This window comes from Acartia tonsa, chromosome 11, assembly GCF_053477335.1.
Source record: "Acartia tonsa isolate MP-2025a chromosome 11, ASM5347733v1, whole genome shotgun sequence".
Lineage (NCBI taxonomy): Eukaryota > Metazoa > Arthropoda > Copepoda > Calanoida > Acartiidae > Acartia > Acartia tonsa.
In genome coordinates this window covers 32,968,711-32,992,924 of record NC_137270.1, presented here as the reverse complement: position 1 = coordinate 32,992,924, position 24,214 = coordinate 32,968,711, and the positions used below count along the sequence as shown (strand labels likewise).

At 32.8% G+C, this 24,214-nt stretch overlaps 3 protein-coding genes across 4 annotated transcripts in view; 1 reads left to right on the top strand and 2 right to left on the bottom strand.

The window, feature by feature from the left end:
- The window catches only part of Dus3 (Dihydrouridine synthase 3), a 118,055-nt gene that overhangs the window by 40,224 nt on the left and 53,617 nt on the right, over window positions 1–24,214 (bottom strand). The gene's annotated exons all lie outside the window — the stretch shown is intronic.
- On the bottom strand, window positions 10,982–15,290 carry LOC145331090 (uncharacterized). Its single transcript, XM_080175717.1, has 5 exons — window positions 15,060–15,290; window positions 14,619–14,766; window positions 14,235–14,386; window positions 13,583–13,672; window positions 10,982–12,883 (listed from the first exon to the last, which is right to left on the bottom strand). Exons 1-5 carry the CDS (start codon window positions 15,236–15,238, stop codon window positions 12,088–12,090), a joined length of 1,365 nt encoding a protein of 454 aa, XP_080031843.1. The 5' UTR covers window positions 15,239–15,290; the 3' UTR covers window positions 10,982–12,087.
- On the top strand, window positions 16,721–24,015 carry LOC145331093 (uncharacterized). 2 transcript variants are annotated; one of them, XM_080175722.1, is made up of 14 exons: window positions 16,721–16,912; window positions 17,249–17,337; window positions 17,680–17,794; window positions 17,979–18,037; window positions 18,251–18,334; window positions 19,021–19,157; window positions 19,632–19,683; window positions 20,141–20,233; window positions 20,664–20,726; window positions 21,145–21,264; window positions 21,715–21,811; window positions 22,214–22,307; window positions 22,918–23,045; window positions 23,565–24,015. In XM_080175722.1, the coding sequence occupies exons 1-13, from the start codon at window positions 16,851–16,853 to the stop codon at window positions 23,002–23,004; spliced, it is 1,152 nt and encodes a 383-aa protein (XP_080031848.1). In that variant the 5' UTR covers window positions 16,721–16,850; the 3' UTR covers window positions 23,005–23,045; window positions 23,565–24,015. The 2 variants fall into 2 exon arrangements, with proteins under 2 accessions (XP_080031848.1, XP_080031847.1); XM_080175721.1 differs by lacking the exon at window positions 23,565–24,015 and having other exon boundaries at window positions 22,918–23,487.

The following is a 24,214-nucleotide window of genomic DNA, read 5'->3' as shown; positions in this document are numbered from 1 at the left end:
GTGTCCATCAGTCAGCAGTCAGTAACGCTATGGGGGAAACATGATTTTCTTGGCTCATATTAGAGATAGACAGCTGAAATTTTTAGTGAACATAAATATGACAAATGTTTATCTAATCTATACATTGTTTTGTCCATCTGTATTAATTGGGGTTCGATTCCTAGATTTATACGTTTTTGTATTTTTCTCAATTCCTGTTCAAAAGAAATGGCTGGAATTTTCAGGGATTACATAAATTCATACTCTACATATTTTCATTAAGTTTTATTAAGATGCCTTTATTGGTTGGAGTGCTAGATTGATTCCTATTTTTTCAAGTTTTTGTGATTTTCACAACTCCAGTTCAAGATAAACGGGTGGAATTTTTAGTGATTAATTAAGCCAACATTCTATATGTTTTGACAAAGTATTATAAGCACTTACTAATTGGTTATGGGGCTAAATCGAATTTTAGATTTACGTATTTCTTATTAGCGTAATGCTTCAAAAAAGACCTTAAACAATTTTTAAAGGTTTCATGATTTTTATTATAGAATTTTTTTTTGTACTCTAGATCATTTTTTCCAGATGTCTATTCATAATTTTTTAACTTCGCTACTTAAGGATGTTATCATCCTTGTTCATTATAAAATTATAATGTGATGACTTCCTCAAGTTTAATTTAACTTACACTGGGCCTAAAGGAAGCTTTACTGTAAAGGAAAACCATTTGGTTCAGTGGTTAGCACGATCCTTAATTACATAGACAATAACTCATCCTTTTATGAAACTTACTGGCATTAATGAGTTGCTATGCTTTATACATTGTACCTTATTGTTGCTGAAATACTTATGCCAAGTTTGAAATCGATAGGACAATGCAAACTTGTCGAAATTAACAAAAATAAATTTCCGTTATTGGTGGTGAGAAGTACTATTCCTACATGTATAAATAGTTAGCCAGGGGTGTATTTTTAGCACAAGATTAATTTATTTCCCTGCTGCAAATTTTTTTTATTTTTTTCCCTCCTATTTTTTTTCCAGCAAGGAAGGGGATAAAATTGAAAAATATTTTCAGAACTCTTTATTTTATTTACATTATCCCCCATCCCACATATTCTTTTAGTTTTTTTTTCACCAAAGAGGGGAGAAAATGGAAAAAAAATGCTTTCAGTTCTCTTAATTTTTACATTTTATTCCCCCAACCACATATTTTTATTTTTTTACCCCACTTTTAGCAGGGTCAAATTTGCAGAATACACTCCTGAAGTTAGCCTAAAAAAATTGTTGCGATAACGCAGGTGATCATGAGATTTAAATAATAAATGTTTTACATCGATGTATGTACAAGCTTTCTGGTAATACCTAATTATATAAATGCTATGCTTCCTACATTGAACCGTGTTCAACGCATGTACGAATTTGTTCAGATTTTTTTTTCAAAATCTTGGTAGTCCTCATGAAGATATTTTAACTACGCAAATCTTAATATTCATAAAATCTTGGAGGCCAGTTAACCTTTCTAATTGCAAATCTCAGTGTCCAGAAATCTTTACGGCTAAAAAAACACATTGCATTGTAAGAGAAATTTCCATAACTAAATTAACTTATTTCGGGAACCAAATAGAGTTTTTTTTCTAGATTTTAAATTTTGGATTTTCTGGTAATTTTTTTAAAATACCTACCTACTTAGCTTTAAAATCAAATATTTTGGTTGTGGCATATTATAAAAGTTAGCTGACAACAGTAAGAGGCTGGCTTCAGCCAGTCATTGGTAGTAATGTTTTTGTTGAGATTTGATGACTGGTGGCATGACGTGGAAAAAAGTATTCATAATTTAATTTCCTAAAAGTGTTCCAACTCCATTTTCAATTTTAGTTAAAAAATCTAATTTAAAATAAAAAAAATTTTCTAGGGGCTATTTCTCTTGGGAGGGTGGTGGTACCCTCCCCAAAATAGTTATAAACCTTCCCAGGACCTATGAAAATCTACCCTGTTAAGGAGAACCCGATTGGTTCAACGGTTATTGTGATCCTTTGTTACAAACAGAGAGACAGACATCATTTTACTTTGTATTATAACAGTTATTTCTCGTATTGTATTGTAAACGGCTTTCCGCGGATATAGAATGTACAATTATAAGATTAAAACTAGTTTTTTTAGCCCCGAGGTGCCGAAGGCACCGGCTAAAAAAAATAGTTTTAATCTTATGATTGTACATTTCTATATTCGTAGAAAACTGGATATAATACGATGCTAGACATAGTTTTTTCGTATTCATGAGAACCGGTTCCTATCCACCGGATTCGAATGAATACGAGAAAAGATATTATTTTTCACCGTTTTGTATCCACTCCATTTGTACAGGGTGTTTTAAGAGAAAGTTCTTGTTTGAAAAATGAATTATTCATTATGTTTGAAAACGGACTGACGTAGAATGAGACAACTGAACCTTTGATTGCCCAACCTATGTCTCCTGTATTCACCCATGCTGTAACAATTTACGCCTCGAACCTGACATAGCAAGAGTAGGCATCATTTGAAATGTTTTAATATGATATGGTGTTCGAGTTAATTTTATAACCTATCACCTTCCCAACAATTAGCGGATGAGCAGTAGTCACTGGTTAAATCCTTAAAGTAAAGTAACAGGATCTTTTTGTGTGTACAGAAGGATCTCTAACCATTGAACCATTAGGGTTCTCCTTTACTTGGTAGCTTCTCCTAGGTCCTAAGAAGGTTTTAAAATATTTCAGGTGAGTGTACAACTATCTTGAGAGAAATCGCCCCTAAAAAAATCTTTTTGTAACTTTCATATAGAAGCTACAATTAAAAGTTGTGATTCAACTCCCCTCCTCACAGGCCAGTAAAACCTCTAGGAGAGTAGCTATTAGTTTAATTATTAGTTAACTAAATAACTAAAACTATCTTATAAAGCAGCAAATCAAAACAGTAAAAGGAAGATCATTTATATTGGTATGCACATAATTATTAATTATAGAGTAGCTTTACAACTAAAACATTTATATGAAACTATTCGAAATATAGCTTAAAGATTAGTTTATTTTCCGAAAGGTACCTACAATTTTAACAATTTATTAATATGATGTACAGTTTTCATACACTTTGAAGAAAGGGGGGGGGGGAGTGCGTAATGACATCTAAACTTAAACAGTGAGCAAAATGGTCTACATATTGAGCTAGATTCTTGAAACTTTGTACATAAGCCTAGTCGTATAGGTAATACATCTAAATGAAAAAAAATTAAAGGGGTAGTTTCACGAAATGCATTTGAACTTAATATAGTGAACCGCATATTTTTTCTTAGTTAATGGGGTAAACTACATTTAAATAGCATATATTTGAAATGAATTCAATTTTAAAATATCAAGACCTGAAAATTGTCTTTTTGTGATATATGCAATTTAAAAAGACGATTTTCAAGTCTTGATTTTTTAAAAACTGCGTGGTAGAAAATTGAAATTTTTTCAAATATATGCCATATAAATGTAGTTTAACCATTCAACCAGGATAAAATATGCGGTTCACTAAATTAAGTTCAAATGCATTTCGTGAAACTATCCCTTTTTTTTATTTAAAGGTTAGGTAAGAAAACCCTGCAAAAATGGAATTATTAGGCCTATTTTGGTGTAATTTGATGTAAAAACTTTTTCCTAAATTATTTCCTTGATTACTGTATGTCAATTTATAAGGACATTGTTAAAGATAATTGGGGCCAAAACTAAAAAAACCTATATTTGATATATGATTAAAACCTACAGGACTAGGCTTATGGACCAAGTTTCAAGTTTCTAGCTTGATATTAAGACCACTTTGCTCATGGTTTAAGTTTAGATGTCATTACACCCCCCTATCACATTTCATTTTATATGGTACAAATAAGGGGGGGGGGGGGGGGGGGTAAAATGTGGTGACTCGTGCCACGACATACCAGCAATTTTATTTTGGATGCTACTCCCTTAGTTTTAGAGATAATTGGGTGAAATCTTTTGGGCTGGGTCAGTAATCACCCCAAGTTTTAGTATCTTTCAAAGGACCGGCGACGGGACCGCCGCTCCCGCCGTTTTCCGCCGCCGCCCAAAAAAAATTTTATTGCATTTCTCGCCGAATTAGGCAATTTGGAATCATTTGAGACCATGTTATTTTTTTCAAAAATTTTTCCTCTTATAAAATTCAAATTCTCGTTTATCAAGGTATATCTTAAATTCAGTCCCTCTCCTAAGCTTTTAAAGATATTGAAACATAATCTTTTTAGGTAGGTCAGTAAAAAATATTTGATTAAAAAATGGCGGCGTTACCGCCGCTCCCGCTGTCCACCGCCGCAAAAAAAATTTTTATTGCATTTTCGCCGAATTAGGCAATTTGGAATCATTTGAGACCATGTTATTTTTTTCAAAAATTTTTCCCCTTATAACCGACCTTGCTGGGGGACTTTTAAAGATATTGAAACAAAATCTTTTTAGGTAGGTCAGTAAAAAATATTTGATTAAAAAATGGCGGCGGTACTGCCGTTTTCCGCCGCCGCCGCAGGATGGCTTAAGGGTAAAAATTTTATTTTGCGGCGGCAGAAAACGCCGGTGGAAGGCTGGAGTGGCGGTACCGCCGCCATTTTTTAATCAAAGATATACCTTGATAACGAGAATTTGAAAAAAAGTCAGGGTTGGTTATAAGGGGAAAAATTTTTGAAAAAAATAAGATGGTCTCAAATGATTCGAAATTTTTTTTGGAGGCGGCGGCGGAAAACGGCGGTGAACGGCGGGAGCGGCGGTCCCGCCGCCGTTTTTTTTTTAAAGATACCAAAACTTGGGGTAATTAGTGACCCAACCCAAAAGATTTCACCCAATTATCTCTAAATCTAAGGGAGTAGCATCCAAAATAAAATTGCTGGTATGTCGTGGCACGAGTCACCACATTTTACCCCCCCCCCCCTTTTTACAATATTAATAATTCGTACTAACCCAGATAAGTAAGATAAACATTTAACTACAAGAAGAAAAATGATTTGTAATACTTTGAGCAAAAATAGTTTTTAAATCCAATTAAAAATGGACATGATAAAATTAAAAACTAAAAAAAACTAAAAAAATTAGTGCATTGATTCTCTGTAAACGTGGTATCCCTTGATACAGTAATTTCTTTTGTAAAAAAAAATAAAACAAGAATTAACAAACAAAAAAAGATGTAATTTTTTCTGCAACTGGCGTGCCTATTTTGCATTCTACTCATGTTTTAAAGCCTTAGAACACATTCTTAATAAAAAATACTAGCGGCTACGCCTATAGTGGTACTTTAAAGTTTTTTTATATTTCAAATACATGATTTGAGAAATTATTGTCTTAATGCGTTCAAGTCTCTAGGAAAAACTTTGATTTCTCTTTATAGGTTGGTAGTACCCTCCCCCCAAATAGTTTTAAACCTTCCCGGGACCCATGAGAAGCTACCCTGTTAAGGAAAACCCAATCGGTTCAGCAGAGATCCTTTGGTACAAACATACAAACACATAGACATCCTGTTACTTTATTTTAAGGATGACCCCTATTCCAATTTTAAGAAGACAATAAAGAAAACCAAAGAAAGTATTAAAATAAGAAGTTTCAACGGGTGTATCTCATTCCTGTACAGCATTGCAACATCATGGTTTCCTAAAACAAAAAACAAATAATTGAAATACATTTATCCTTTTATAATACTTCAACATAAAGACAAAAAAATCTGTTAGTTCTAAAAATACTCGTATATTTATCCGTGTTCAATTATCGATCCTATATATATCCACTACGCCCCTTGAGGCCTATAGTGGCACTTTAAATGTTTGGATTTTTTATTTCAAATATCTAATTTAAAAAGTAATTGTCTGTGTTCAGTTCAAGTCTATAAGCAACATTTTTTGTGATTTCTCTTTGGAGGGTGGTGGTACCCAACCAGAAAATTGTTATAAACCTTCCCGGGACCTATGAGAAGTTACCCTATTAAGGAGAACCTGATCGGTTCAGCGGTTAGCAAGATCCTTGGTACATACAAACACACAGACAAATAAACATCCTGTTGACTATTGACTCTAGGGGCGTTGTGACGCTTCGGGTACAATTCCTCTCAACGTCACCTTTGAACATACTCTGCCATTTCAAATCGCAGTGTAATGTACTCAATTGCCTAGGGTATCAACACCAATCAGACAACCAACCCTTTGATTGCACGACCTTTGTTGGATAAGTTGCGGCTGTTTTGGGACAAGGCATTCCCCCTTCTCTAACTATTTATGTCCAGCATCTGACATAGCAACAATAGGAACCATTATTAACATCTTTAGTTATGACGCGGTGTCGGACCGAGATTCGAACCTATCACCTTCCTGATGACGAGCGGATGTGCTACGTGTTGAGCTACAGTCATGGGTATAGACATCCTGTTACTTTATTAAAACGATACATACATACACATTATGACGAGTGTTTTGATTTTGAAACTAAGGGAGTCTGGCTTGACAATAACTGGTTTATTTAAAAACTCATACTACTACCTCGATAATTAATTTAACTGCATTGCATCCTATAGGTTCGGCGGTTTTCGAAATCCTAAAGGACAAACAGACAGACAAACTTACTTTTAAGAATAATTTAGAGTTGAAATTTTATTCGCGTTCTAAATTTGACCTATTTACAAATGTAACTATTGACAAATGTAAAATATTTTTTTGTCGGAAACTGAAGATTTAAATAACTGAAGTTTAAATCTTTAAACTTAAAGTTTTAAAATTCAATAAAACAGATGAAATTAATTACCTTTACTATTTCATAAAAATGTTGATAAGTACCATGATTTTGGTTGCATTTTATTTCTGAAATAAAAAATATCCCGTTTACTAAAATTATCTAAAATTCAACATTATATTAAATAAAGAAGTTTGTTTGTCTGAAGCTTAAGATTTAATAAACTGATTGAGCTTTTCTTTATAGGGAAGTTTCACATAATTCACGAGTTGGTTTTAGGCTATTTTAATTTAAGATTTATTCACTGGGATGGTTTTAAGCTATTTTGCTGTACAATATCTACCCATTGACTACAGAGCTTCCTAGATGCTCGGGGCACACCCAAAGAGTCTCGCTAACTGCTGAACCAATATGGCCGGTTCTCCGGCCTTTTTACAGAATAGCTTATCAGGTCCTGGAAAGATTTTAATCTTTAAAAAAAAAAAACAATTGAAAGTAGGGAGTGGGTTCGACTCCCTCCTCCCCCCCCCCCCCCCAAACGAACTCTAGGGCCCCCAACAATGTAGCTGTTATTCCTTATAATAAAGTAAAAGGTAATCTGTTAGTGTGTCTCTGAACCAATATGCTTTTAATTTAAACTAAAATGTAACTTATCATAAGTCATCTAGGGCACTTTTAACATCCCTGTTTAACAAAAAAAATGAAATATTGAAAATGGACAGATCTAACCATTCAAATTTTGCTAATATTTTATATTGATAAAAAAATCATATAAATATTTTGTTTGGAAACGTCGTTGGTATGAGTAGCAGACGACACATAATATCAGCTGATACTGGCAAATGTAATAAACAGAGTTAACAACTTACAGAGTTAACAACTTACAGAGTTAGCAACGGACGGTCAATTTGAATTTTATTACATTTTTTATATAAAATGAACTGAATTAAAGATAAATACTTTAATGATATTTGAAATTCTCTTGTCTAAATACATATTTTATGTGAAAAATTAGAATGTAATGAAATCTTAAACTCAATCCGTCATAATTTGGCAACTCTTTTTAGAGAAAGTTCAACGAAACAGCTACACTGCAAAAATTGGCCTCCCCCTTCCAACCCTCATCCCCCAATGAATTATCTGAGATCCTATTGGCCAGAAGAATTTTTTGGCAATTTATATAAGAGAAAAATTACAATTTATGTCGTAAAATTATATAAAATTAATTTAATATAAAAATGATGAAATCCTAATGTTTTTTTTTGTTAAGACAAAACCACTAGAAAAAGTCAGAATCACCATTTTGTAATAAAAAGAGCATTTTCCTTTAACCCCTCATCCAATTTAAAATTTAGTGCAATAAAGACATGCTAAAAAACTATCTCTTTTGCAAGAATTTAATATTATCGCATTATTTCAATTTGAAAAGAAAGCCCATATTATACCCAATAGCGTCTAGTACATAAGTTTTCTTGATTTTTTGTTTAAAAGTAATAATCTTAAATTTTTCCCGTTATTTTACTGTCAAAAAAAATTAAAGAGAAATAGTCAAAAAAAATTTTTTATATTTTTTTCATGAAAATCAAATAAAGAGGTTAAACTAAAAAAATGCCTTTCGATGCTGCTTATATTAACCCCTTCTAAACCACTGTTAAGTTTTGAATTAGATTCTCAATCACTTTAAGATTTTGTTTTAATGGAATATTATTGTAGGAGACTCAGCATTTGGTTTGAATGACACTATCATAACACCGTTTGACAGGAATGTGGCCCATCAACCTCAGTTCAGTTTATTCAATATAAGGTATTTGTCTACAACTATGTCATTTAATGCCTGCATAAATTCAACATTTCGTGCACAAAAAAATATTCAGTTAAAGAAGAATAACAAATTTTAATTCAGACATTCTGGTGCCCGAGTAGAGTGCACTGAAGATACATTTGGCATTTTCAAGAAGCGATTTCCTGTTTTGACTGGTAAACTTAATTTTGACGAAAGCAAGTTATGTCAATAATTGAACACTTCTTCACTTACATTCTAATTTAGATTACATGACTTTAGTGCAAGAAATTCAATGATAAAATATTTATTTTTATTTCTCATATGAATATAAGGTCTGCCATTCATAACAAATTAACTCTCCACTATTATTAATAAATTGCTACCTATGCACATATTTAAACAAGGATGACAACATCCATAAAAGTGAATCAGTGAAACGGTAGGACAAACGGACATTAACACTTGTATAGTGTCAGAACTGAATAATCAGAATATAAATGTATAAGAGTCAAAGCAAAATTGTAAGTAAATTTGTTGAAAAACTGCTTGATACAGGATAATGCTTATGGACATACTTACATTTTTAGAACTTGATTATAGAGTTGTTTTGCTTATAATATTGTACTTTGTTGCTCCAGGAATCAGTATATCAAAAATCTAATCAATCGGATAATTAGATCACATAAAAATTTGTTGTTAAAAAAGTAAAAAATCAACATGTTTAAAATGGACGTACGGACATTCTGGTAATGATTATAGAGTTGCTACGCTTTCTAAATCGTACCTTACTACTATAGGAATCATTATACAAAGTTTGAAATCGATAGGACAATTGTAATTTCAACAAAAAAAAGTTACCCGTCACGGACGTACGGACCGACCCTAATTATAGAAAAGCTTCGCTTTTAAAATTTATTTATAATGAACTGAAATGATAGTACCTACAATATTTTTTTTTAGATATGCGATATACAGTGCAAAAAGCAATCAAAGTAATTGATGCTTTGTCAGTTCTTCACAACCTTTCTCTGGAATGGGGTGACATCATGCCAGATTTCATCCCTGACTTGGAAGAAGAGGAAGAAGTAGATGATCCTGAATGGGAGTTTGAGTTCCTTGTCAACCAACATGATTTGCCCAGGTACGGTTGGAACAACTAAAGGTTTGTTCTCCTTAACCATTTAGTTGTTAAAGTTAAGCAACCATCATTATCTTAAAGGGGTAGTTGCACAAAGTGCATTCAAACTTGAATTTAGTGAACTGCATATTTTTTTTCTGTTAAATAGTTTAGATTACATCAATAGGACATATACTTAAAAGAATGTGAATTTTCTACCTGGTAGTTTTTAAACTACCAAGACTAGAAAAAAATATTTTTTAATGTAACATAAATGGCTGTCCTGTTTTCTAAAAAAACATCGTCATGGCTGGTACCTAATTGATTGCTATTTATTGTAATACAAATTTAATAGGTATGTTAGATCGTATTCTTGTAACCTATGCTTGCAATCAAACTTTTTAATGGACTTCATGCAACTATCCCTTTCTTTTTATTTCAGAGCAGTCAGATTTCAACAAGGTGTCGTTCAACGAAATGCTATGATGGCCCACACTGTTCAATTTCCACCCAACCAAGGGGAACGTGCTAAAATGGGCATATGATTATGTACCTATGAGCTAAATTTTTCAACCAAACATAAAATACACAAAAATATCTCTTAACTTTAGTTAATCAACAGTGGTAGAATTAACGATACTGGCCAAAAAAAGTTTGTGGCATATAAATGCATTTTATACTCCAAGAAGTGAGAAAATATTTGTCACAGCAGTTTTTTGTGGTATCGGTTGTTCTATATATCTAAACTTTCATATCTTAAAAGCAAAAATATTTAATTCAGTTTCTTGCTTTTTAGGTTTGGTTTTAAAAGGCAGCAAGTCCGCAACCCCCCCCCCCCCCCCCACTCTACACTGTTTTAAAATCATTGTTCTATTTAATAAATTATATCTAATTTAATCAATTTTGTTTAACTTCTTTATTAATATGCTTCTTTTACTCTGTGAAGCATTGTACCTTGTTGTCCTAGAAATCATTAATCAGTTCAATAGCATAAGCGTTTCATTCAAAAAGAAAATATCCAGCATGTTTTAAATAAATTTACTGACTTTCTGTTAATGATTATAGAGTTGCAACGCTTCCTAAACCGTACCTAACAGTTGGAATCATCATGCTAAGTTTGAAATGGAAAGGACAATTCTAACATGTCTAAATTAACAAAAAGAGCTATTCGTTACGGATGTACAGACTAATCCTAATTATAGAAAAGTTGAGCTTTTAAGAATGAATATTTTAAGTTAAAAAAAGGTGTATTATAAATAACACTGAAAATATAACAAATCTTTAAATAGATAGGTGTATACCTACATAACATTTAACAATTAAAACAGATAGCTGTATATAAAAAACATTTAACAATTAAATACGGTTTAATTAAAAGTTGTGCAACAAATGTTTTATTTCGAAAAAAATAGACTTCATAGTTGTTCTAACAGTATACATAAAATTTTTCTACTATTAACAAAAGCCGCGCAATTTTAATTTTAAAAAGCTCTGCATTCTTTTGGCACACACATTTACCAATGAATTCGGTTTTTAATTAAATAGGTGTACCTATACATCCTTATACTAAAGTAACAGGATGTCTGTGTGTCTGTCTGTGTGTACCGAAGGATCTCGCTAACCGCTGAACCGATCGGGTTCTCCTTAACAGGGTAGCTTCTCATAAGTCCCGGGAAGGTTTTTAACTATTTTGGGGGAGGGTACCACCACCCTCCCAAGAGAAATGACAAAAAAATCGAAATTTTAAAAAACGTTTAGGAGACTTCAACGTCAAATGAAGAGGTATCGTACGTAAAAAAATATAGTAGATCAAACAAAAACATTTAAAGTGCCACTAGAGGCCTCTAGGGGCGTAGCCCCTAGTAACATCTAACAATATTAAAATAAGTTTTAAATTAGGGTTTAGCCGGATATTTTTTTGGCCGGATACCGGATATCCGGCTAATTTCAAATTTTAAACTTAGGCTTTTTTATATATCTTCATGACATATTACAATTTCATAAAATCTGTTGCCGTTTACCTGCCAACCGTCGGTTTGCGGCTGGCAGCTGCCAAGTACTGCTGCCACCGCCAAAATTTATGTTTTGAGATTTCTAATATAAAATTTACATAAAGATAAACATATTCAGAAAAAATTAAATAGGTGTATAGGTATACATCATCTAACAATGAAATAAATTTTAAAATTGAATAGGTTGGTTTATCACATACCTATATTTTAAGTAAAAATTAAGTTTTAAATTGAATAAGAAGTTTTACATTTAATAGGAAAGTAAAAATTAAGTTTTAAATTGAATAAGAAGTTTTACATTTAAAAGGAAAAAAAAATTATATTTTAACAATTAAGTATTTGATCAATAGTTGTATCGTTTTTTTCTAAAAAATTCAGAAGTAGGTATTTATTTTTTGGAATTATTGGAAGTTTAGTAGGTCCCCCCTCTAAACAAAACATAAAGTCTAAAACAAAATATATAAATTAAGGGCTCAGTTCAATAGTTTGAATTGTAAACCTATTAATTATTAGTAAAGTTACTCTGTAAATTGAAATGTCCAGCTGTCTGCAAACAATTCCAAAATATAAATACACTCCTGTTAATTTTTGAATTGCCAATAACCTCATACTGTGTATTTCCCTTTCCCGCGCTTCCCTTTTAGCTAAATTCCCCATTTCCCTCCTATGTTTTAGTCGTGCGTTTTTTATTTGGAGCTCCAAGAGCTCCATTTGTTTGTCATGTATGAGGTCCTCGCGGCTGGTTCTACCATCGATGGCTCCTTCCATTTTTCCCAGCCGCAAGGCCTCATACGGTCGAAGTTTTCTCAAGTATTTTTCACGTAGTGTGGGTGGTGTCTTTGATGATGATGATGATGTTGGTGCTGATGTCTGTGCTGTTGTTGTTGATGTTGCCGATGTCTGTGATGTTGTTGTTGTTAGTGCTGATGTCTGTGATGTTGTTGTTGTTAGTGCTGATGTCTGTGGTGTTGTTGTTGTTACCGATGGTTGTGGTGTTGTTTTTTGTGGTTCCCATGTCAGTGATGCGGATGTCTGTGGTGAAGCCGTTGGTGGTGGTATTGTGGGTATTGTTGTTGGTGCTGATGTCTGTGGTGTTGCTTTTTGTGGTGCCCATGTCAGTGATGCTGGTGTTGGTGATGCGGATGTCAGTGGTGAAGCCGTTGGTGGTGGTATTGTGGGTGTTGTATAGTCAGGTTCAAATGAGAAATCACACACAACTTCTCCTGTCACTTGAGTTGTCACGTAAGTCCCGGTGGCGTCTTAAAAACAATGTCAATGATTTTTTTATAATTTTAAAATTGTATTCCTAAGTAACAAATAGACAAAATGCATTTTACAAAGGGGGAAGGCGGATGTGCCACTTTTTGAAACCAAAACTAAAAGTCAAAGGAACTCAACTAAAAAAAAGAGTTACAGGTCTGAGATTTTGCATGGCAGTTGCTTTATAGGGTTACAATATGGAACAGTGAAGAAACGGCGGCGCAACCGCCGAAAACCGCCGAGAAATTGAAAAAAAAAATTCGGCGGGAAACGGCGGTTTTCAGCGGTTGCGCCGCCGTTTCTTCACAGTTCCATATTGTACCCCTATAAAGCAACTGCCATGCAAAATCTTAGACCTGTAACTCTTTTTTTAGTTGAGTTCCTTTGTTGACTTTTAGTTTTAGTTTCAAAAAGTGGCACATCCGCCTCCCCCCTTTTAAAGTCTGATCCTTTAAATGTATTGCCTGGTAAAAGTTATAAAAATTATGTTAACATAAAATAGGTACCTAACACAATTATAAATATCTTTACAAAAGACAATTTTTTATTCATAAAATCACTTCAAGATTTAAATTACTTAAATTTTTAAGAATATGAAATATCAATGTTTGGTTAACAAATTACCTATCAATTTTCTAAATGGCAAACTACACATGATTTTTTTTTAAATTTAATAAAATAATCATTGATGTTCCTCCCTGGCATGTCGAGGATCATGTCAGTGAAGTTGGATGGCAAGGGGAGGTTTGTTTGAGTTACATAATTTTCGGTGGAGATCAGACTGTGCTTCCTAAAAAACATAATTTTACAAAGATGATGACTACATGCAAGTGACTGCGAAAATAACAAATTATGAACAATCTTCAAACTGACGAAAAATTAAATCCTTCTATCCTTATAATAAAGTAACAGGATGTATGTCTCTCTACCTATTTGTCTGTGTGTTTGTATTTTGGGGGAGTGTACCACCACCCTAAGAGAAATCGTCCCTAGAAAAAAAATACAACCCCCCCAAAAAAAATTAATTTTTAAAATTTCTTATTAAAATTAAAATTGAAGGGTATGATCTTCCCATTACCCCCCCCCCCCCCCTAAAAAAATACCACCCCACAAAATTTTTTTTTTTTTTTAAATCTAAAATAAGAAAAATAGTTATCAAATTCTCTGTATGTCAGGGAGATAATTTCAACCCCCCCCCCCCCCCCCCACCTACCCCAAGTGCCCCTTGAAGTCTCTAGGGGCTTAGAACTACTTAAAAAGGTAAAGTCAATATTTAATAAATATTTTTTTAAGGGACGACTCTAGCATGCCAAAATTAACTATCAGTGCTATGTCATGTGATGATGTATTACCTCCAATCCACCCCAACCGGAACACCGTCACGGAAAAAATCAGAATTTGCAGGGTGAGTTGGAGGCAGTTGGTCGCCAGAGGGGATGAAGGGTTCTTCGACAGCCGGGCCCCCGCCGGTTTTCTTGGTTTCTCGGCGGTATCGGGATAGATCCTTAATAAAATAAATTACAATTCTTAACACCTTCTAAAATAGTTTTCTGGTTGTGATAGTTCAGAATCGAAGAATTTTATATCCATATTTTAAAATGTTAAATACTTTGTTTTCGGCCTTTAACTAATAGAGAATGAGCCTGAGGAGAACCATATCAATTCGGAGATCTTTTGGTACAAATAGAAATAGAGATCCTTTTACTTTATTATAATGATATGCTACCTAGTAATACCTGTTTGTAGTTTTTGGCTACTTCATTAGGGTCCGACCCTTGCATCCCCTCCTTCGCAGCCATAACCTCCACCTGCGCCTTCTTCACTATCTCACGGGCAGCACGGCTGGCAAGATTCGCCTCCTTGTTTGTTTTACGTTTGTTGAGACTAAAAAATGAATAAAATTAAGAATTAATTTATTCCTTATTTTTAAAAAATTATTTTCATTTTCAAAAAGAGCCATAAAATAAGTAAACATAAAGTAATGTAATTTTTATCTAGAACATTTTCTTGTCATGTAATGAATATTATTTACAAACAATATTATAGATATGTCTCTTAAAGAGTACGAAGTATAGGCATAAGCCTATGCCATTGAGTGCAACAAAAAAGATTAAATATAACATACTTATACTATATATAAAAGGTTGTTTTATATTATAAAAAATGAAAATACTTACTCTTTGTATTTTTCCTTAACTTTATGGACGTCGAAGTTCTGTCCATATACCCTTTGCATTTCTGCCGCCACCTCATTCCACCCTTTCTTCATTGTTTCCTTCCCCTTTCCCTTCCGCCACCCAAGATCCTTCTCCAGGGATTCCTCAAAGGTATTGTTCAGGGCGTTCTTTACAGCCATTTTCAGGCTTTCTACTGCCGCCGCATCCCACTTTATTCTACCCCCCTTAGGGTTTTCCCCCAATATTCCCGCCGCCCCCTCCACAACCCCCGCCGCAATCATACTCAATCTCCATTGTTCATTAAAATCAGCCATTTTAATAATGAAATCTGAATAAATATACATAATACAATTAATTATTTAACTTCATACCACAAAAAATAATTAACATAACATGATCCAAATAAATTAGTAATAAGGTCACAAAATTAAAACTTAAATTAATTCAAATAGGTCTTTTTTTTTAAAATAGGTGTTGCTTTGCTTGAACAAGTCGAATGTTTACAAATAATGCAGACAAAAAATAATAGAAAGCAGAAAGCAAGACAATCACGAGTGTTTACAAACAAAGCAGAAAGAAAAAAAAATAAAGAAAGCAGAAGGAAATTATTTTGTAAAAGCACAAATGCCGCGTCCTATTTATTTGCTTAAACCACATTTTTCAAGCTGTTTTACATAAGTAATACAGCTGTTTAAGCTACCGAGAGCGTCTGTCCCCGAAGTTACATCGGGATTGAATTCACATATGTAAATGACTTCCACTCAGGGAATTTACTTCGGGAATTCACTTAGGGTTTACATCAGGATTGTTCATGATACACTTTCCCTATGAGTTCACTCAGTGAAAGCTGTCATAGGGAAATTCAAATTCTTCAAGAAATCGAGCTTCTGCACGGCCAAACCAAAGAAATTTTAATCAACAAAAAAATTGCGACAGAAAAGAAAGAAGAAAGGAAAAGGTGAGAGAAAGAAAAAGAGAAAGGAGAAATTCGGTTAAATTTTTGGTTATTTTTGTAATTAATTTGTGTAATATAAGTGACATTTGGTAAAGTACTGTTATTTCGTTTTTAAATTATTGATTTTTATGCTTACACACGATTTAGATATATTTAAAGACATATTTAATTATAATAATCGATCAATGATATTTCGTTGGAATCCTTTGTCAGAATTGTTTTAAATTATTGATATTTTCTTCTCGTAATCTGTTATTCATGTTGTTATGTTTATTCCTTGTTTTATTATGATAACTTATAAATTACAAGCCAACTCCTATTTGTTTTATTAGAATTTGATTATTGTTCGTATGTACGTATTCTCAGGGAAGTAGGGGACATTGGACCGTTTTATTACACTAGTCCCCAAAATTTTATAGTAACGTTCTCTTATTTGTTTGCTTAAAAACTTTGGAGACTTTTCTTGAGTTTTTATTTGTTGTTTCAGTAAGTTGTGTAAAAGGAAAACAGCTTAAAATCTGTCCAAGGCATTCATATTTCTGTACTGAAGACGTCCATAAAATGTACAACTTTACAATTTACTAGCGGTTACGCCCCTAGCCTATAGGGACTTAAAGTAGCTTCAAAAACTTCCCAAGACTTAAATTTGAAAATAGATTAGCCTAAAACAAACCATCATAGGACCTTACAGTGGTCTATATCAAACATTGAAAATTATTTATTTGTTTATTTTCAGAGATCTGACCATAATGTATTATTGACCAAATAACACTAAAAATAACAAAAACAAACTACAATTTTAATCCCTAGTAAACATATTGAAGTATATTGACACGATGGCTTCAAGTTCAGTTAGCCAGGAGGATTTCGACAATGACTATGAACGACTCGAGAGGAGGTAAATTTGATATTTATATAAGACAATTTATCTGGAAAATATATAAATGTGCTCTTATTATTTTACTCCTAATTGATTCAAAAATAAGAAAATTAATTTGGGGGAGGTGTAGGTTGATTATTTTTTATTTATTGAGAACACTTTGATTTACGGAGATTTGAATATTTCTATTCTCCTCGGTCTTCTTTATAGCTAAAACCATCATAAAATTGAATTGAATTTTAAATCGTTTTAAGGTGTCTATACTATCATGCCCTAAGGACAGGTAGCTTTTTTTTCAAATTACGAACCCTTAATTACATATAAACCTATTTTTAATCTTTTTTAACTATTTAGATCTCGTATTCGGACAGCTCGTGCAAGACAAATAAATCCGCAGCAGAGCTGCAGACTTGAAAGTAACCAGGAGAGACTTCCACCTATAGGTAAACTTTTAGTACAACAAATTCCAATTTTGTCAATAAGTAGCGCATCAATGATAGTACAATAAAAGAATCGTAAAAATAAATAATATAAAGTATAGTAAAACGAGTTATTTTGTGTCAATAAATCCCAAAATATGACTCTAAAATTGAATCTTAAACAAGTTTTGTTTTGAAATATAAATTAGTAAGGTATGTTTGTAACTATATTGTTATGGTGGACATCCCCTAGGAAGATGTAGAGTAGCTGCGATGTTCTATGTTATGGTTGTTATTGCTTTGCTTCTTTTTTAAGTGGATTGTCCTCTCAAAACAACAATAGGTATATTCAATATATATTTTAAGGAATTGAGATAGATGACAGTTTGGATCATCCCTTCTCCGTCGAGAATGCTGTCACTTTGTCTCCTTACTCCGTGGATGGGGACACAAGCCCGAAGCCTGCCACAAAACATACAAGGTATGTCTCTTACAACCAAGGGAGGAGAGGAGAATCTATGTTAAATAGTTTTCAGCTAGATGATGTCATTTCTATTCTATAGATTAGAATTATTAAAGTAAAAGTATAAACCAATCAATGAAACTTCAAACAAAATCATAAAAATGCTTTGCTTTTAAAAATGTATCTTCATATTTTATTTTAGAGAATCAAAGAATTCTTCTGAGAAACGACCAGTGAAACTTATGCACCATAGCAACAAAGGTAAAATAAAAACAACCTTGGCCAGGGTGGATTTGTTAGTAACAAGGGGGGTTGCTTTCAGGAGTTTCGCAGCATCTAGCTATATACAAAGAAATTCCCACAAAAAAACCTTTGCTGCCAAATGATTTTTTATCCCAAACCTTTACACCACAAAACTTAAAAAATTCTGAATTATTTCAGACATGCTGAAAATACATTTTCTCATGTTTCAAGGTAAACAGCATAGAGATAGAAGAAAGTTGAGAGAGAAGAGAAGATCAACTGGAGTTGTACATCTTATCAGCACTGAGAGTACAGGTATGATAAAGTATAACTAATCTTTTATCAATTTGTTACATAGGAGGCCTCAATGGAAACTTGAAGGTGGAGAATAGGCCCTGCACTTTCATTTCAGTTTAAAAAAAAAATATTTTTACAATAAAAAAATTCCCTTGACCTATAAGACGCTTTCATGTAAAAGTTTACCATTTCTCTACAGCGGTCAGCGATATCTTACGGTTTAAACAGGCCGACAACCTGTTACTTTTGTACAAGGAAGAACTAAGATTTAATTACATTTAATGTATTAAAATAATAAAATTTCTTTCTTAATCAATATATTGCATGTTAGGTTTTATTGCTTATTTTTTCATCTTTCATGTTATAGACACGACTTGTGATCTTGTGTGACACAGTGTCTAATACAGTCCTTATGATAAAGTAACAGGATGTATGTCTGTCTGTACCGAAGGATCTCGCTAATTGCTGAACCGATATGGTTCTCCTTTATAGGGTAGCTTCTCATAGGCCCTCTGAAGGTTTAGAACTTTTTAGTGGTAGGGTACCACAACCCTCTCAATAGAAATTGCCCCTAGAAAAAAAAAATTAGGTTATCAAATTCAACTTCCCCCTTCTTAAGTGCCCCTAGAGGTCTCTAGGGGGGGGGGGGGGTAGCCACTATTTGCTAATATTATAATTTTAATAAATGTTAATCCTGTTTATAGGCGGAAGCACAAGCGATGGAGAGGATGAGGAATCCTCAGAACCAATTGAAAGAGAGAGGGGAGCGGGTATTGCGAGTAGCTCCGCTCCTCATAGCTATGATACCAAGAGAAATACACTCCTGAATGAATCTGCACAGGTTAGAAGATGGACATACAATTACACACTCATAGATGAATAGATTGGTTGATAGATATACGGGCACACAGCACTGAATTGTGAGTAGCTTCGCTCCTAGTAGCATAGATAGATAGATGAGTAGATAGAAAGACACACATACAAAACTGTAGTATTGCGATTACCTTCGCTTCTAGTAGCGTTTATATCAAGAGATTTTCACTGCTAATTGAATCAGCAGAGGTTTCTAGCTATGTGGATAGATAGAGTGACATACAAAAAAAGCATAGAGTAGCTTTATACGCATATATTATATACCATTTGACAATCAGACAGATACAACATACAGACACTAGTTGATTGTAGGACATACCAATAAGAATTAGCAGATTTACAGTCTGATATACAACAGAATGATAAACAATGACTATTATTAAAAATAGAAAAGTCTCTCATTTAAAAAGAAATTCCGCTAACAAGTACCTACCTATTTTAGGATGGGCAAGTTACATCGTCTCCAGTCGAAGTTCCAGAAAGAAAAAATTCAGGTTTGCATAAAAATATATTTCTAGTTTAATAGTTACTCTATAATTAGGTATAGTCTAAGCTTTTAAGGCCTAACTTTTCATTTTTTACCCCTTGGCATATCCCTGTGCACTTTTTGACAAGCCAAAGATTCATTAATATTTATGAATTTTTGTCATTTTATCTTTTTATTTATTTAGGTAGGTATATATCTAAGACTTTATAATTTCTCGTCGCTGTAGTACAGCCGAAGGCATATATCTAACTATCCATCTTTCTATCTACTAATCTATCTTCTATCTATCCATTTATATATCTATACATCTATGTATCTATCAAATTATCTATTTATTTATTAATCTATCTTTCCATCCGTCAAAATCTATCCTATCATCTATTTATCAATATCCATCCATGCATCTAACTATACATCTTAGCTAACTATCCATCTATAAATGTTGTATATATTAATTTGTTTAGGTCACAAGCATCACTCTCCCCTGTATAGCCGTCATCGTGGACGCGGGGATAAGTCCCCACGCTCCGAAGATCTGGAAGCGGACGATGAACAGGAAACAACTTGCGTTTTTTATATTTTTTCTGATTAAAAAAAATAGGATAGGTATATTTGAGTGTCCTGTCCATTGAGAGGTAGTTCATTGAATGATTTTCAATGAGTTTAAGTTATCTATTTTTGTATTTTACGTTACACTTTAAACTTTAAAGCCCTTTCCATGTAGTATTAGGAAACTTTTTTGTCATAAAATATCATTATCATAAAGTCCAATTTTGGGAGGTTTCTTTTATAGCGCTAGGTACCTACATAAATTATAAAATTCCTGTTTTAACTCATATTTTAGAAATTTACCTATAGCTTAGTGCAAATTGGAATTTTTGGATTAAAACTGACAAAAATGAAATTAAAAACAAAAATTCTCGTTTACTATGTAATAGTAAAGCTAAAGAGTTTTATACGCATGAAATAAAAGTTTGTTAATCCAGGGAGACAAAACAGACAATGATCATGACAGCCTTAATCTATCTGAATCACATCCCATTAACACAGGTATCTTATCTACCAATTATTCGTGCATAGTACTCTTTTGAAAATAAGAAATTCAACCTCTATCACTATAGACTTTAGAGGTCATCTGCCAACTTCAAGTTTTCAGGATGTAGTTAAATACTTCTTAATTTCTATTTCAAAGCAGTCTCCATATCTTGTATACCTATATAATATGGTTACCAATCTGTAAAAGTGTATAGCGTCTATTTATCCATCTTATTTGTAAGTATCCATATTATTTCAACGTGGTTACTGTATCAATAAGGTATGCTCGTTTGTCATCTGATGATTTTTAACAAAAACAACTTTTACAAAGGATTATTGTTTGTGTTTCAACTATTGTTAGCTTGTTTCAGGAATTTGTGCTTGTTTTTGTAACATTGACAGAGTAATTTATATAACAAATTTGATGTTTCAGGCGCAGGCGGTTTATTGGCGGAAACCGCCGCCATCCCATCCAGCAGTTCTAGCCCGGTGATAAGGCCCAGCAGCCCATCAAACATTCCAAACTCCAGCTCAACCCCGGCGCTAAGATCAGGTACCTAAGTCAACAGAAATTCAGGGATACAACAATGACGATAAATCAATCTTACCCCCAACTATAAAGGCACTGATATCCAAAGTTTTATAAACAAGTTATTTTAAAGCTTTGGGTACTTTTAACGAATTTTAAAAGTCTTGATTTTTATTGTATACCAGAGGTGAATTCTTAAAACTTTTGCCCCACTAAAATCAGTTTGCCCCACTATAATTTAGAGGGAATAATTTTGCCTCACTAGAATTTTAGTGGGGCAAAAGTTTTTTTTAAAGAATTCACTCAGCTTAAGGATATTTTTTTATCAAAATATTAACAAGCTTGTTGTTGCTACAATATTAATTTACTTATATTATCATTGATAAGCTTTTATTGGAGTTTTATTGGATATGTCTACTCTATCTTATCTAAACTTAAATAAATAGGTAGTAATTGTGTATGTTATGTTTTAAGGAACTCCAACAATTCCATCAACCACAAGTACCCCCGTACAACGGCCAGCCACCCCCACAAGCATGGAATCTTTTGGCACTGCAGAGGATAGGGATAGGTAACTATTTTCTTTCCCCAAAAATAATAAAACTAAGAACACAAATTTTCATATTAAGTTTTGTTGGCTTTACCAAGTAAAGGGAGTGGTTTTTAATGCAACCATCTCGTAATCAATGTATAAATCGCACTTAGAATTCGAATTTCGATCTGAAACTTTGCATGAGTAATCCTTGTTTGTTTCATTGACATATTTTTCCTATTATCATATGAATTTATCATATATCATTAATATCGGGGGGCGGGGATATTTTGCAGCCGGCAGCCGGGTATATAAAATAAATCTTATACATAATATACACCCCTAATTTAAACACAAGTAGAAATAGCAGCTGAGAGGCAGATATAGCGACCAAAGTACATAAAAAGTACCTACAAAGAGTACAAATATTGTTTATTTTAGATGCCTCGAGGAGAACAGAACTCTTATTTCTCTCATGGCAGAAAAAGACAGGAAAATACAATTTTTGGAGCTCAAAATTCAACAGTTAACACTGGTAAGCAGGCTAAGTTTTGTGATTGATTGATTATCTGAAGGAGTATTTGTATTTGTGTAGTTATGGAGATCTGTTGGGCATTTGTGTAAAGTCACCAGGGCCATCTCAAGCTCCATGTTTAAAAACACATTATGGCTGGACACTTAGTCTCATGGTCCCTTTAATAAATTCCCTCCTCCTCAATTTTTTTTAAATTTTTAATTATTTAAAATTAATGGTGGCAGCTCTAGAGGAACTTAATTTTTTTAAAATTATTTAAAATTAGTAGTGGCAGCTCCAGAGGTCCTTATTTTTTTTTTAAAATTACCTCTTGGGTCAAATCCCCTAAGGGCTAGGGGCGAAACCGCTAGTTATTGAATATAGAAACAACTTATTATCTCCATTCCTACACACTAATGCTTGATTGTATTACAATTAAAAAGTTTCAGTCAACATAAATCTGCGTTTTACCAATGGTCTACGACATCATGTTTTAATTCATACTTTTTTCTTCTGGGAGGGGAAGATTGGGGGACGTAGACCGGCGTTCTTTTAAAGTAGATCAAAACCTGTCCTTTGCCATTCTGGAATATATATTAGCACCCATACATTAACCCGTATATATGTTTAGGAAACTCAGAGTATTATTGAGGAACAGACCAGACTAAGAGAAGAAAATGCTAATCTTGTTAAAACTGTTGTCAACCTATCAAAATAAAAATAATTTCATCTGTCTATCCTTACCAATAAATGGAGCAGGTTTTGTTTAAATCCTTCGTAATCTGTGTACAAATGGCACTTAGTTTTAGAGTTTTGTTTGGAAATTAACATGGGGATACCAACAAAAGGGTTCCTAGTATGGCTTCAAAACCTATTAATATCCGCTGGATTAGATCTGATTCTCAGCCATACTGAAAAAAATCATGTATAGCATCGTATTACAGACAATTTTCCACATTTTATAAAAAGATCATAGAATACCATTTTTTAGTTTTCGTCCTCTCGGTGTTATGAAAACAGTTTTAATATAAGTTTTAATTTAATATCCTCGGAAAGCTGTCTATAATACGATGCGATAAATACCTATTACAAGTTGCATTTGGGATATAAATAGGAAAAGTAACCATTAGCGCAATTTTCCTATATTCTTATTTTTTTGCAAAAAAAAATATTTGTTATGTTATCCTTATGCCAATTTAGAACCAAGGTGCCAAGTGCTATTTATTTACATATTACGAGTTGGTTAATCTAAACAAAATCCACCTTAACTATTTATAGTAACTGTTCATTCCAAAATAAAGCTACATAGAATATATATATCATTATATCCGTTTAAAAATTATCTAATAGCGATCCTAATGAAAGAATTAAATTTTAACAATAACTATACAGAAACCTATCTATCCTATTGAATTTATAAATTCATATTTATCACTTATTTAAAAAAATAGTTATTTAAATAAGAATTAGGATGATAAAATTATTTAATCAATATAATATAAAGCCTGTAAAATAACCAACATAAATTACAATATTTAAATCAACCAATATATAACATAAATTACCCAAACAAGATATAAAATAGTTTTAAAAATAAAGTACCACAGTATATATTTAATCATACCATCCCTTGTATTAGACTTAAAATTGTTGAAAACCTTTTCAAACTTTTGAATTTAAGTATTAAACATTTGAAAGTATTTTTGACTGGAGATCTGTTTTTTTTTATTTATGCTTATAGGGGGGAGGGGGGGGGGTCAGGATTGTTGTATCGATTACCTTATCTAAGTTTCTAATACATTTGATTACATCATTAAATTTAAATAATAAAGGGAACATGAGCTATATATAACTCTCCCCTCCAGCAGGGACCTTGTTCCGATTTTGTATTGGGTCTTTATATTCAGCTAATATCATCGGATATATAA

What these genes read in the sequence shown, in the direction of transcription:
- LOC145331090 (XM_080175717.1), bottom strand. Translation starts at nt 15,238, where the DNA reads ATGGCTGTAAAGAACGCCCTGAACAATACCTTTGAGGAATCCCTGGAG. An exon ending in GTTAAGGAAAAATACAAAGA is followed by an intron (nt 14,767 to 15,059) that starts GTAAGTATTTTC and finishes TTCATTTTTTAG; the next exon opens with TCTCAACAAACGTAAAACAA. An exon ending in CCGGTTGGGGTGGATTGGAG is followed by an intron (nt 13,673 to 14,234) that starts GTAATACATCAT and finishes TATGTTTTTTAG; the next exon opens with GAAGCACAGTCTGATCTCCA.
- LOC145331093 (XM_080175722.1), top strand. Translation starts at nt 16,851, where the DNA reads ATGGCTTCAAGTTCAGTTAGCCAGGAGGATTTCGACAATGACTATGAA. An exon ending in GGAAGCGGACGATGAACAGG is followed by an intron (nt 20,234 to 20,663) that starts AAACAACTTGCG and finishes TGTTAATCCAGG; the next exon opens with GAGACAAAACAGACAATGAT. An exon ending in AACCCCGGCGCTAAGATCAG is followed by an intron (nt 21,265 to 21,714) that starts GTACCTAAGTCA and finishes TTATGTTTTAAG; the next exon opens with GAACTCCAACAATTCCATCA.